The sequence below is a fragment of the Candoia aspera genome, chromosome 8 (assembly GCF_035149785.1).
Source record: "Candoia aspera isolate rCanAsp1 chromosome 8, rCanAsp1.hap2, whole genome shotgun sequence".
Classification (NCBI taxonomy): Eukaryota; Metazoa; Chordata; class Lepidosauria; order Squamata; family Boidae; genus Candoia; species Candoia aspera.
Genome location: NC_086160.1, coordinates 58,461,817 through 58,477,315, shown reverse-complemented (window position 1 = coordinate 58,477,315; position 15,499 = coordinate 58,461,817). Strand labels below are relative to the sequence as shown.

Genomic DNA, 15,499 nt, shown 5'->3' with positions numbered 1-15,499 from the left:
GGAAGCTGCATGACATTCGGTTATCATCACACACACAATTTATTCTACATGGAGATAAAGTGATAAGGAAAACTTCACTAGTTGAATGCCTGCCTGCTTCACAATTACTGAAGGCACCAAGAAAGTGTAGTAACTTTAAATTTAATTGTATCACTTTTCTAGCTTTCTGACATTTTTGATTTTATTTTATTTTGCCTTTATTTTTTTTATAAATAACTCAAGGCTGCAAACATACCTAATACTCCTTCTTCCTCCTATTTTCCCCACAACAACAACCCTGTGAGGTAAGTTGGGATGAGAGAGAGCGACTGGCCCAAAGTCACCCAGCCAGCTTTCAGGCCTAAGGTTGGACTAGAACTCTCAGTCTCCTGGATTCTAGCCTGGTGCCTTAACCACTAGACCAAACTGGCTCTTTATTTAAACAAAAAAGTGCAGCTCAAGGACTCCTTTGAAAATAATATAAAGCAAAATTTAAACAAAATGAAGAACTATATTTCCACTTACTTTCACAATCAGTTTTAAGGGGAAACCATTAAATAAAACCTGTACTTTGTAAGTCTATTTCAGTTAAATCTATTAACAATAGGAACTAAAATCATATGCATGCATTTGGCAGTTAGCCCCAGTAAAAGTAATAGGATTTAAATCCAAGTAAATATCCATAGAATTAGGCTTCATATCCAAAAGAACTTAAATGAAACAACCTAGTTTTCAGTGGGCCTTGAATATATTTAACTCAAGACTCACCAATCTCTTTTGTCCCTAAAATACCGTTGTCCAATCTTGTCCAATGGGCATTGCCCAAAAAAATTGCTTGGAATTTTGCAAGATTTGAAGATTTCTAAAATTTAGTATACTTTTTTGCCAGAAATATTTTTGAAGCTCTCACACATGATACTGCTGAAATCTCATAGGATTCTGGAAATCTTGCAGGATTGGGGCAATTGTTTAAACTTTTTTTTTTGAGGAGTAATGGACACTGTTGCATGTCTGATACTTGCCTTGGATGCTATATTGTCATCCTCTCATTTAGTCAACCTGGGGTTTAGCTAGTTTGAATTAAACTCATCAATGTGCATACCTATTATGTAATGGGATCCTAATTCAGCTGCTATTGAAGATTATCCCTAAAACAGACTTCAGTGGGAACTACTTAAGCCTAACTTAATTGGATATTATTGGCAAATTCTGAATATATTTGAAGGGACAAAACTAAAAAAAAAAATTATACTTTTACGTACATGTTTCCTCCCAAGACTATGGAGAGGTATCAAAAATGTATTAAAGTAATCTTAAGAACAACTTACACATACACATAGTTGTGTATATAAACCGCCCTACAGCCACTTTTTAAACAGAAAAACAGATTGGAGTAATAATTCAAAGCTTTCCATGCTTTTTAAAAAAAAACCTACAAATGCATATCTGCAAGGCTATACCAGAATGTTACTTCTTCACTCAAAGTTTTTTTTATTCAAAACCAAAAATGACTCCTTCTGCTTCTGTATATGCATTTGTAGGTCGCCTGTAGTTAGCCATGTGTTGCACAGTACACGGATTACTAGTTTCTACATTTTAAAACACTACAGGAAATGCCACAATTCAATCATTCATATTTGCATAATTAAATTTATGCATAGTTAAAAATGAGGGGACAGCTTATCCAAACATGAAAACAATGTAATACGTGTTTTGCACAAAGCAATGCATGAGCAATACATCAGAAGACAGCAATTTAAATGAAAATTTAAAATTACCAAGTACATTTCAGATTAAGGGAGACAAATTCTTGTTCTTTGTGCCTGTAAGATAAAGCATAAACACATAAATTAAATGTTTGATTTAACACCATTATATCAATGCAAGATGTTCTCTGAACTTTCTTGCACTTTAAATTAATGTTCAATTTTTCATACTTGAAAAATATGTTCAAATCACTTTAAGTGACTTCCTCACCTTCATGCTATCCTTATGACCCTTAGAGTGATTCTTATTATGCTAAAGGTTGGCAGTTGCTATTTATATTAGAAAATCCCAGTATAAAATTTAATCAGATCCCTGGCATTATAATTTTTGTATCTGACCTAATAGTTTTGTTGTACTCTATAATCCTATAATTTAAAAGCTTTAATATTTCTATTAAACAAACCTTAAAGCAAGTCTAATACCTTTGTTTCCAATTTCTGTCTCTATTTGTAAGACTTGCTGTTCAAACACACATAACATGCACACATGGGTAACTGTGGCACAATGCTCCAGTATTTTGCATGCCCCAATATTTTAAGAAAAGTAGTTTCAGGTGCACTCCAGCTGTTGTTCCCTCCTGCCACCCTACCTGGCCTTCCTCTCAGCCCAGTAATGTCAAAATGAGACTTCCTGGTCCTTTTGGGGAAGTGGCAAAGGCCTTCAAGCAAGGGACCAACAGTAAGTTGAATTTGGGAGTCTGAGCTTTACTAAGATGACATATGTATAAGCCAGATTGTTTCCATTTTTAAGGAAGACACTTGGGTTTACCTCCCTATGCTTGCCTGTAATAAAGTCTATATTAAAATCAACGAAATAAAACAGATATCCAAGCAACTTTTAAAAATAAATAAACACATAAATATTATATACCTATTTCCCCACAGCCTACTGGAAATTATACTTTACACTAAATCCACCAAATTAGCATCAGCTTAGATGAGATGTCAGGCCTGCTGCATTTTTAAAAGTTAGGATCAGTCTGCAGCATTCCCAAATTGGACTGAGTCACAGCACTGACAGACTATACTTAGCCTCTTGTCCTCCCAAACTGCTACATATCCAAAAAGTCTAATGTTACCCCTTAGTTTGGAAGAATTAATAGGAGAACCGAGCATGAATCACCTACCATTATATTTAGCTGTATGCTTAGAAGAGCAAGCTGATTGTTAATTACAAACATTGAGTACTGTATACTTCCCATTTAAATGAAAGCTTTATTCCATAAGGTCCTCACAGAAATAATTCTAAGAAAGAAAGGCTGAGTGTTTTTGTCCTGCTCTGCAAACAGATCTCAGACAAGAAAAGTACAATACAATTCAAGGAAATCCCTCAACAAAGAGATACTGATACTCCATGCCTAATCTATTCCATCAAGTGAGGGCCAAAGTCGACATTACTTCAATAGCACGTTTTAATACAGCATTTGGCAGGCACAGCAGTCAGGATTCAGATCAGGATCATGTCCTAAAGGAGGAAAAGTTAACTCTTCCCCCTGCTGAAAATCCCCTCTGAGTTACTGCAGAGCCAGGTATTTTTAAGTATGTCATTTAAAAAATGGCTTAATGCGATAATAGCTCCTCATAACAATTTACTAATGTTAATTGAATTTACTAATGTTAATTGACTACTGAAACTAAAATTAATTTTTCTGTAGGCAGGAATGCATCTAAAGTATATTAGAGATATTATATTATTTATATTATTATATTATATTCAGTGTAATTATACATTATATTCTAGTAAAGAAATCCAAAAGTTGAGCTCAGCTTCCTACCTACAGAACATAATGGGAAAAAAACTTTACCTATGGAGTTGTTGACAAACCGCTGGTAAAGCCTTACTAGAAAAAAGCTGGCAACTCCAATATTAAACTGAATGGTTTCGTATATCATAGTGTTGAAACTGAGGCTCAGGGGCTGGCGGCATTTCTTTGAAGTGCATGGTGTGAAGCAGGTGGTGATCTGCAGTCTCACTACTTCTGTGATAGGTCAAAGCATTCTCTCTCTCTCTCTCTCACACACACACACACACACGCACACACACATGGACACTCACAAACAATCCCCTTCTCTTGTGTCTCATGTAAATTACTCTCAGGAAAGGATCACTGACTGGATTCATCTCATTTCCCAAAAACTCTTCTGATGTATGTACTGTCTTCCTCTTTTCAGAAACCTGCAGACATTGGTTCACTTTTTCTCTCTTTCTTTCTCTGTTCCCTTGGTAAACATAGAGTTAGAATAAAGTGCTGAGAAAACATTATAAAAATATGTTACTATTCTGAAAGCAGAGGTTGCATCTCAACAATCAGGGACCGTTTGGTTTTAATGTTTGCACCGAGAAAGAGTTAGACTCAGTGCTCCAAATGTCACCTCCCAATTCTATGATTACATACAAACCTGCTTCAAACATGCAACAGCTGTCTTTATGGATATATTCTGAGTAGAAAGAAAATGTATAAATTGCATGAACACCATCATGTATGAGTGCATGAATATCTTACTTCTTCCCATTAGCCACTGCTTCTGCTTTTGCCCCAAATGCAAGCCTATTCATGCATATTCATGCTAGAGTCAAGATCACTGTCTTTTTTTATCGTATTAGTGATACCATACTACACACAACAGAGTGAATGTGTCCATAAATATGGATGCTGCCACACAAGACTTTTGTTAAGGCACCAAACTAGAAACTGGGATACTGTGAGTTCTGGGTGACCTTGCGCCAGTCAGTGTCTCTGAGCTCTACAAAGGAGGCAATGGCAAGCCACTCTGAAATCCTGCCAAAAAGACTGCAGGGACTTGTCCAGGCAGTCTCAAGGAATCAAAACTGGCTTGAAGAAACAAACACACACAGAGGGAGAATATTTTTGTCTTTCAGTTATACTTTTGCCATGTTTTGCTATCTCTTGCTATGTTTTGATAAACAAGCCGCCCAATATGCTTTGAGTATTAGAGTAAGCATGCTGCAAGTTCTCTGAGACTAAGATGTTATATGTATTTCCTTTGCCCCACTTACAGAATCTAAGGTAATGTGGGTGTATGCAGAGATTGTCATAGTTTACACTCTCATTTTTCCCTCTTTTTTTTAGAAAAATTTAGAGTGCTGCGACGCATCTTTTCTTTGCTAATGCTAGGAATGATTGTGCTATCAATCAAAATAACCTGTAGATGGCAAAAAATCCCTCTCCGGCCACAGCTAGACCCTTTTGGCTCGTTGCAAACGTTAGGGGGCTTCGCAAGGCTTGTTCCCACTACCCCCCCCGCCGCCCCACACCTCACGCGACCTTTTGCAGAAACGCGACCCTTTGACTAGATCAGGAGACGATATCTGTGATAATTAACAGCTGCCCGCTCCCAGCAGAGCAACTTACCCGTCGTACCAGCAGCAGCATCTCTCCTGGCCGGCGCCCCATCACCGGTGCTCCAGGACGAAGCGCATGGTGGTGCCGTCGAAGGACGGAGGCGCGATGATCCTGGGGCCCAGCGGCTGCGAGATGATGCTGATGAGCGGCGCTTTCCCGTCGCCGGGACCCGCTTGTGGGCATGGCTGCTGCTGCTGCTGCGTGCCCGTTGGCATGTAATACGGACTTTCTGCCGCGGGGCTGGCGGCGCCCCTGAACGAGGCAGCCGCGGCCCCAAGCTCACCGCCGGGCTGCTGGGCGAGCTGTCCTTGCAGGGCGCTGGCGGACAGGAGGGCCGGCAGGAAGCCCGGGTAGAACATGTAGGCTGCGGCCGGGGCGCCGTAGGTTCCCGCGGCCGCTCCCAGCGCCAGGGAGGACATGGGGATGGTCAAGGGGGCCAGGGGCGGCGGCGGCGCCGAGGCGGGCAAGGGCACCTCCACGTACTGCCCCGTTTCGGGGTCGAAGAGGCGCCGCTTCTGCGGCTGGGGCTGTGGCTGCAGCGGGGCGTCTACTAAGTAGCACTGGCCCGTGCTGAGGTCGAGCAGCACCTTGCGCTGCGTCTGAGGCGGCGGGAAGGCGGCGGGCTCGGCGGGCATGGGCGGCGAGAAGCACAGCAAAGGCGTCGCCGGCTGAGCGGCTCCTGTCAGGGCCGCCGCCGCCGCTGCGAGGGACAGAGCCTGGGGGAAGATGTGCGCCGGAGACATTTCCATCGGGGGAGCCGCCGCTGGCGTCCCCGGGAGCTGTGTCGGCGGCGGCAAGGACGGCTGCAGCTGGGCCAGAGGCTGAGGCTGAGTGGTGGCTGTGGTGGGGCCAGAGCGCTCCTCCGCGGGCTGCTGCTGGGGCGCCTTGTTGGGGTTGGAGCCTGCCAGGGACTGGCCCAGGCTGAGAGGCTGGGCGGCAGCGGGCGAGGCAGCCTCCACGAAGCCTCCTGCTCCTTCTCCTGCACCTGCGGCGGCCGATCCTGGTTGCTCCACCGACGACTCTTTGAGAGAGATGGCCAAGTAGTTACCGCAGTCGGGAACGATGGCCTTGCGGCCCTTGTCTGGCTCCACCAGACTCCCCAATCGGCGGCCAAAGAGCTTGATGGTGCGAGGCCTGGCCTGGCCTTTGAGGCCTCGAGGAGGGGAAGGAGGTGAAGGTGCCAGAGGTTGATGCTTGGCCTTCTGGGCCTGAGCACTGAAGGTGAAGGTGGTGCGGGGGACCACAGGGACTCTGCCCCTCTCAGCAGGCCCAGTGGTTCCTGATGCGGATTCCCGGTAGATGCCTGAACCACGTGTCTGCTCTCGGGCCAGGGCCAGGCTCTCAAAGGCCGCTGTCTTGGCTGAGACCTTCTCTACGTTCTTGGTTGGGTTGGAGAATCTGCCACGGGGTTGGCGCTCTGGGGCTGATCTGCTGGGAGAAGTTGTTAATCCCACCGTCTGAGCTGCCTCCTGGTCCTCAGCCTTGGCAACTGTCATTGATTCTTCCCTAGCACTGTTCATGGTTCCCATGGTTCGCTCCTCGCTGGCAATGAGAGACAGGACATGACTGTCAATTATCGGTAATGGGTCACTCTTTCGTTTCCACTCATTTTTACTGAAACTGTATAGCTCTTCCATGCTCCGGACTGCTGCTGTGAGTTTTTCCAGTGCCTGATGGTTTGTTGAGACAGATGCCTTGGTCACCTCTTCTTTGGGAAGTTCTTCTCCATCTACCACCAGTGGTCCCACCTTACTGCTTTTCTCAGTTATCACTGACTGTTGTGGTGGGTGTGACTGCTGCCTCCAGGGCACAGATGTTTTGGAGACTATCTTCAGTACAGCAGGCTGGCGAGGGTCACTCTTGTTGGGAGCAATGGTGGCTACTGGCAGCCTTCCTGAGGTCCTGTGCACCAGGATGGTTCCTTCTTGGTTGGAAGGCAGCCTCTTGCCTCCATTATTTACTTTGGCCCCCATCTCAGAAGATTTGTTGGGCTTCTTGTCCTCTTTACTGTTACTTACTGCCTGACAAGTTATCACCATGGGAGACAGAGACCTAGGAATGCCTGTTGACATCAGCTGTTTGGGTTTCTGGTCAAAAGTTCCCTGATCAGAGTTAACACTACCTCTGTCACTGTGGTTATCCCCTGACTCAAGACCATAACTACTTTTGATTAATTTCCTGACATCTCTCACCTGATGTATAGGCCCTTGGACTTTAGACTTATTTTCTCTTATATCACGTACCTGAAATTGAGGCAGTTTGTCCATAGTCTCCCCTTTTATTTGCTTTTGTTGTTGACATGGAGCTGTCTTGAAAAAACTGGGGGTATTTCCAGCTATCTTGGGGGTGAGAAGCTTAGCAATATTGAAAGGGTGATCTTTGTTCTGCTCCACACTTCCCAAACTTATCTTGATCTCTGGAGGTTTGGGCTTTATCATTGTAGTGGCAATAGCAGCTGCTGCAGTAGTTGCTGAGGAGTATTTAGTTACATGCAAGTTAGTATTATCTTTGGTTGTTTGTTGAATATTTGGGACAAAAAGACGAGACATTTTAATTGCTTTGCTAGCTGTGATTTCTCCCATATCAGCCTTCCAATCACCTTTAGATCCAATTTTCAGTTTTCCCACAGGAACTTTTTCTTCTTTTTTCTCTGCTTCTTTTTCTTTCCATGTTCTAAACGCACTGTTCTGGCTACGGAGGAAAGTTGCCTTGAGCGTTTCAGAGGCACTTCGTTTTATTTTACATGCCTCTTCTAAAAATGTTTCCGAAAGGGTTCGATTTAGGCTAACAGTGGCCTCCCGGGGAGTAGAGGGCTTGGAGGTTGGTGACTTGCTTTCCAAAAACTCCCCCAAATCATCTGCTGTTACAATAGTGCAATCAGAGCTGCCTTCTGAATATCTTGAATTTTGTCTCTGCAACCCCCCATTCTTTAACTTCTCTTTGGCAGTGCTATCTACCTCTTTAGCAGATGAGGAATTTGACATACCAGAGTATGTGGTGTCTGTGATCTCTCCCCTTTCCATTTTGAACTCATGTTCCCGTTGCATTTTCTTTGAAATAACATTTTTGAGGAGGCTAGATGCAAATTTTGACTTCTGCATTCCTTCCATGGTTTCTGCAACCACTCGAGTTTGTTTGCAGATTTCATTGCCCTGCTCCTTTGGCAGTGTTTCTGTAACTTCATCTGTGCAACTTGACCCAACAGCAGCATTTTCAGAAGGTTTAGCAGGTCTGGGGACACCTGCATTAATATTGCTGCTGAAATTCAAAGTCTCCAGCAAAGTAACAACTCGGGAGCCTGACTGGACCTGTTTTTCAAAGCAAGGTGGTGTTTCAACGTGCGTTATCTCTCCATCAAGTTTACTGACAACAAATTCCAATGCTTTGGTCTGTGACTTATTGGAGTGAATGTAGAAATGGTCACTGGATGTCTTAGTCCCAGAGCTTCTTTTCCATCCAGCAGACGCAGCGCTGCTTTTGAAAAGATTCTGCTCTGCTTTCTGTCCAAGGCTGCTGCACTTTAAATCCAAGTAAGTTGACCACTGGTTGATTCCTAGATTGTGATCTGAAAGAGATGTGGAAGACTCTCTGGAACTCAAGTTCAGGGTATCAAAGTAGGGATAAGCTAAGCTCCGAAATGCCCTTGCTGTCAGGCTTCTTACTTCTTTATCTGCATCATCCAACTCACTTACCACGCTGGAGGCACCACTTGAATATCCACCCAATTCTCTTGCTTTTATGGCTCCGCACCTTGTTTGCAAGCGTGCAGGAACTGCAATAAATTTTTTTGCATAGTCATGAAACACATCTTGTTTGAAACTTGAATTTCGTTCATGAGCTGTGGAGACACAGAGGCTCATGTCGCTTTCATGCTTGGCAGCATAAATAATGTTTTGCTTTTCGTGCTGGTTGCTAGGCTCATTTATAGCCCTGGAAGTTGGTTTGATTGATAGGAGTATCTGGCCTGCAGAATTCTCACTCATGTTGCAGAGGTTCTTGGACTGACTTTCTTCCGAGCTGGCGCATTTGTCTGTGCTTGGGGTATCATTTTCAGAATTAATGCTGACTATCTCTGTACTGCTGGTATTATCAATACTGTCTGTCTGATTATTAGGATCACTGGTGGTTGTGCTGAGATAACAGCTATTATCCTCTTCTGTTTGTGTGTCTGCAAGAGTCTCTTCACTCCCAAAGGAAGCGTAATCCACAAAGGAATAAATTACATTGTTGTCCTCAAAGTCCCATCGAGAAGCTAATCCATAGTCAAAATCCATGTCATGGTCTACTTCACTAAGCTGGATTTCATGGGTGGTAATATAATGTGCCTCATCATTATTACTATTGTTGTTTTCACTGGTATAGCTGGGTTGTGACTGCGATAGCTGTGAAGCATGCCTGCATCTTCCTCTTTCATGGCTCAGACAGATTTCTTTGCAGTCTGCTTCATCATCTTCATCGCTGTCATACCCAAATGAGGAGGAGGTTTTTCCCCCTCTTTCTAAGTCATCCGCTTTTGGAAAACTCCCTGTCTTTTTTATTGGTGAGGGACAAGATGATGAAGATGATTCTGGGCAGCCATGTGTGTAAAGCTGAATGTTGGAGATACTAGGGGACAGAGTGTTCTCAGACTCTTCTGAGCTGATGCCAGTGATCCTTTCCCCAACCTCATCAGCTTTCATCCCCATGGGGGAAGGAGTGCCTTCCATTTTAGATGTATAATCTGGGGATTCTTGATTCGCAGCTTTGTCTGCCAAGATTTTGTTAGCCAATCTGTTAACCTCACTGATCCCGCAAGGTCCATTTTTGGGTCTGATAAAAGCCACTTTACTTCCATCCTGTGCTAGATTCAGTTTTAGAGTCTGGGGACTATCTTCTCTCCCTCCAGGGAAATTGTAAATCTCCACATATTTTGATTCCTTGGCTGAGGAAATTGATGGCTCTTGAGGATGATACTTGATCATTTGGCTGTTGCTTTTTCCAGCATTCTCTTTTTGAATAATTATCTGTTCAGCAGGCAGTTTTGAAAGCATTTCCATGGTGATCACTTTCAAGCTGATTGAAGGGAGCAACAAGATTTGGACCCAGGACTCAAAGTCAAGAGAGACACACACATACACACATACACACATACACATGTGTTCCCCAGTGGTTCCTTACTTTGTTCCTTGTAGTTTAGCTGTAGACCCTGGAGAGCCGCTTGATAGTGCTGGGGGTAGTAGGCTGGGTGGCTGCTGTTGTCTCTGTGGAGATGGGGCGGGGTGGGGGGGACTGCTGCTTCTGCCAGTGTCTTATTCCTGAGCTATGAAGTACAGTTGTTAGTTTGGCACGAAGAGCCATCAGTCTGAATGCCATCGGTAACAGAAGTAGCTGCATTAGCAGCATCTGCCACTCAGCTTTCCCAGACATCTTAAAATGATGAGAAAGCATATGGAAATTCTTATACTTCTAGTTAAGAACTATGTAAATGTGTACAGGGGATTAATCCATGTAATAATTTTAAAAGATTATTAGTTTTTTGGATGATGTAAAGAAGGAGAGTTATATGGAAAGCACTTTTTAAAAATATTACCTGGTTCCCAGATAATATTTCAGTGAGCGAAAAATAAGACTGAATTTAATCTTAATAAGACATCGGCAATTTCAAATGACTTGTATTTTTAATGGTAATTTTTGAAAAGCACTATTTCCCAGTTTATGAAACATTAGTTGAATATATTGAATTGTATGCAAAAACATTTAAAGTGTTCCCCATTCTATCCTTTTTTTAAAAAGACTCCATATTAACATGCTTCTTTATCACAAAAATATTTGCAACATGCTGAATTAGAATAATTCTTAATATGTTGTGAAATAGAGAAATAGAACTAATTTTAACTTGGTCATGCCTCTTTTTTTATTAAGTTGTTTTAGAATTATACTCAGTTCAATTAATTGTATCAGCCACAATAAAAATTGCACTTGAGTCCTATTAAAATGAAAGGGTCTCAGACTTCTCTAGTGTAAGCTAAATAGCTTTACCTGTTACAGTGAGGTCTAATAATATTCAGCACAGAAGAAAAAAGCAATCTGAACAACAAAACATTTACCTTTTCATTGATTCTTGTAGTATTAATCCAGGGATGGCAGTCAGCACTTAAGATCTTGCAAGATTTTCTTCTCATCTCCAGAAGTTTTTAAAAGGATGCGAAGGAGATAAAGGACAAGCAGTGGGAAAATACCAAACTGGTCTGATTTTCATAATGACTTGTTCAGAGTAAGAAAACTCTGAAGCATATTTGTAAGATCAGTATAGCTTGCTAGGTCAAAACCATTATCTATACATAGACTGTGTGTCATTTCAGCCGAATGAATAAAGTACTATTTTAAACTACCACATTTGTACATAGTAAAAATAAATGTTTGACTGTCATTCATTGCAAGAATCCCAGACCTTCACTAATATCTTTTTGCCCCATTCTTCTACTTTCAAATACTTAAGACAAATACAGAAAATAAAGCATGTCATTATTACAATATTACTGTTGAAGAGGTTATGAAATTTCAAAGTTAATTATACTAAGATACATGAAGGTTGATCCATATGGGTAACAGATTTAAAAAACCACAATATTTATTCATTCATTCATTCATTCATTCATTCATTCAATTTATAGTATATAGCCGCCGATCTCAGACCAGTGACTCTGGGCAGCTAACAATAATAAAAACAATCGAACAATTAAAACAATACAGAAAATTAAATATACAGTAAACATAGCCAAGAGATCTTAAAAACCATCGGTGTCAGCACAACCATGAAACGGGGCCCTTTGCACACTTGGGACCCCAGGCCAGGGCACAAAGCCAGGTCTTCAAGGCCTTCTGAAAAGCCAAAAGGGTTGGGGCCATCCTAATCTCAGGAGGAAGGATGTTCCAGAGTAAAGGAAATCTAGTTGGAAAACTTCAAGTATGCTTTTTAAAAAAACACCCTATTAATATTTTTAAAAACCCTATTAATATTTCCCTTTTTTGGACTCATGTCTTAACACAATTATTACTAATATGAATATTACCTTACCAGTATGAATATACCTTACCAATATAAATATTACTAAACCAGTTTTGTAATTCTATGCCATTTCTTTTAATTTTAATTCCATTGTTATATGTAATATACCCGAAGAGGTATACAAAAATATTTAAATAAACATTAAAATAATAATATACTAAACCAGCATTCAAATACTATAAAGCTCTTAAGCACCACGGCAAATATAAAAAAACCCATGTGTTAAATAGAAGTAAGTTCATACTAATGCTAATCTGTAGTGGCATAGTAGTCTGGTTTGCACACGATAATACTGTAAAACAAATATAAACAAGATTATAGTTTAGCATATAGGAATCAGGCCACAGGTTGTCTAAAAGTAAGGGGAAAAAATTCCTCTATTTAAGTAGAGAATTTTAGAACCAGAGCACTATTATCAATAAAGCTGTGCCTCTTATTCCCAGCTACTTTAGGCTACATCACTAAACATCTTGAAAGCTAGAATGACAATCTCTGACGTCAGAAATGAGGGCTTCTGATGCCAATCTTAGGTTCAAGAATAGACAAAAGCTGTTATGCAATAGATTTGCCTTGGATAGGATTCTTTGAAATTCATAATTGGAAAAGATAAACCAATAGCAAACTTGAATAGGGAAGCAGATGTAGGTTTAGGGGTGACATTTTCCTTTTGTGTTTGCAATTGCAATGCTTATTTTTTTTCTTTAAGATGCTATTGTGAAAACTGATTAAAATCATGAAGAGGTTATGAAATTTCAAAGTTAATTATACTAAGATACATAAAGGTTGATCCATATGGGTAACAGATTTAAAAAACCACAATATTTATTTATTTATTTATTCATTCATTCATTCATTCATTCATTCATTCAATTTATAGTATATAGCCGCCGATCTCAGACCAGTGACTCTGGGCAGCTAACAATAATAAAAACAATCAAACAATTAAAACAATACAGAAAATTAAATATACAGTAAACATAGCCAAGAGATCTTAAAAACCATCGGTGTCAGCACAACCATGAAACGGGGCCCTTTGCACACTTGGGACCCCAGGCCTGGGCACAAAGCCAGGTCTTCAAGGCCTTCTGAAAAGCCAAAAGGGTTGGGGCCATCCTAATCTCAGGACGAAGGATGTTCCAGAGGGCAGGCGCCACGGCAGAAAAGGCACATCTCCTGGTCCCTGCCAGCCGACATTCCTGGTCCCCACGGAGCATGCTCATCCTGCTGGACCGGATTGGATGGGTAGAAACAACTGGGAAAAGAGAGTCCCTTAGGTAACCCGGTCCTAAGCCATGGAGGGCTTTAAAGGTGACAACCAGCACCTTGAATTGCACCTGGAAACACACCAGCAACCAATGCATTTCCTGAAGCAGAGGTGTTACATGTGCCAAGTAGCCGACAGTATTTACAACCTGGGAGGCTGCTTTCTGTACCAGCTGAAGCTTCTGAATGCTCTTCCAGGGCAGCCCCATGTAGAGTGTGTTGCAATAGTCCAAATAAATATATACACAAAGAAAATACAAAAAAACCCTGCCAGTTTCAAATAATTTATTCTGTAGTAAATGTGATGAATTTGGAGATGAGATTCAATAAGGCTAGAGTTTATGTTAAATTATATTTGTACATTTGTAACTTAAAAAGTAATGATATTTAAGAACGATTCTGTGACTAAATAAAACGTAGTACTGATTAGAATGAACACACTATTTCTAGGAAAAACACATGCTCTGGTTATATTGCAGACTGGATAGTCAATCAGAATAAGGCATTGAGCCAGTCACACAACTTTCATAACGCATCAGTCAGCCATACAGCATACCCAAATCTGGGGATCAGTTTGAATCATGAATCACTTTTCAGACCATCTGCATCTAAGATCAGGTGGGAGGGATTTCAGCCCCAGAGGACGAGAAAGGAAAAGTATCACAATTTCACACTTCAGTATCTGATTATAAAAGAGCTATTTCAAGTGTCAAGGAAAGTTCATTAAGAGGAAAACATTTCCCAGGGAGAAAATCAGTTTTGAAGGGCACAGTTTAAAATATTTCTCTGCAAAATCTCCCCTAGTAGAGGTATATCTGTGAGTTCTAGTCCTGCCTTAGGCATGAAAGCTGGTTGGTGACCTTCAGCACCTTCTCTCAGCCCAATCCACCTCACTTCACAGGGTTGCTGTTGTGAGGAAAATAGGAGGAGGAAGGAGTATTAGGTATGTTTGCCGCCTGGAGTTGTTTATAAAAATAATAAAGGCGGGATAAAAATTAAATAAATAAATAAATAAATTTACCATTAATATCCCAGGTTAAAATACAAGAATGATTCATGAATAAAGTTCAGAATATAGCTTTATTTTTTGAAGTATACATATTTATGGCCTGGGCTAATTGTAGATAGCACCATGAATTGTTAGTCTGTGCAAAACAGCCCTCTAGTGTTGAAATAGCATAGTGTTTCTGGTGTTTTTTTTAACAGGTTAATGTACATTATCAGCAGTCATAACAGGGAAGGATAGCTCATTAAACTGAAGAAAGATATCCTGTGAGGTACCAAAAGGTTCAGGACCTATATTTTTCAGCATTTTTATTAATGAGCCGGATAAAGAAGTAGAGGGATTGCTTTCAAACCTGGAAATGATACAGTTGGGTGGGATAACTAATTAAGAATACAGAAATAAAATTCAGCATGACCTGAATATGATAGAAAAATGGGCTGAATTGAAATTTACTAAGAGAAATTCTAAGTTCTTCATCTAGGAAACAAAATCAGATGCTGAGATACAGACTAGGGGATACCTGGTTTGATAATGTTCCTTGTGAAAAAATATATTGGAATAGTAGTTGATTACAAACCAAATATGAGCCAGCAGAATAATATGGCTGCAGAAAATGCAGTGTTCAGACCACAAACAGTAATAATTTCACTAGTTTGTGCTTTGGTACACCACCTTAAATCAGACAGACAGACAGACAGACAGACCAACCAACCAACCAACCAACCACCCAGTTCTGGATAACACACTTGAATATGGATTCAGACAAACAGAGCTTGAGAGAAGGGCAGGAAGGATTTTAATAGGATTACTAATTGAGCATGTTTGGCCTAAAGAAGCAAAGACTGAGGGATAATATGATAGCACTCTTCAAATACCTAAAAGTATATCCTACAGAAGAAGGTCAAGACCTGTTTAGCATTCCAGAGAGTAAGACATGGATTAATGGATTTAGTTACAAGAAAGCAACATTTCAATTGAATGTTAGAAAAACCTCTCTGTTCCCCAATAAAACCAATTATCCAGGGAGATGGTGAGTTCCCCTTTTCTGGATATATTCATAAAGAGGCTACTC

General features: G+C 41.1%; 1 protein-coding gene across 1 annotated transcript; it reads right to left on the bottom strand.

Moving 5' to 3' along the window:
• Positions 1-1,404: 1,404 nt before the first annotated feature.
• On the bottom strand, positions 1,405-10,146 carry C8H4orf54 (chromosome 8 C4orf54 homolog). Its single transcript, XM_063310514.1, has 2 exons — positions 5,120-10,146; positions 1,405-1,802 (listed from the first exon to the last, which is right to left on the bottom strand). Exon 1 carries the CDS (start codon positions 10,144-10,146, stop codon positions 5,161-5,163), a length of 4,986 nt encoding a protein of 1,661 aa, XP_063166584.1. The 3' UTR covers positions 1,405-1,802; positions 5,120-5,160.
• Positions 10,147-15,499: the final 5,353 nt, after the last annotated feature.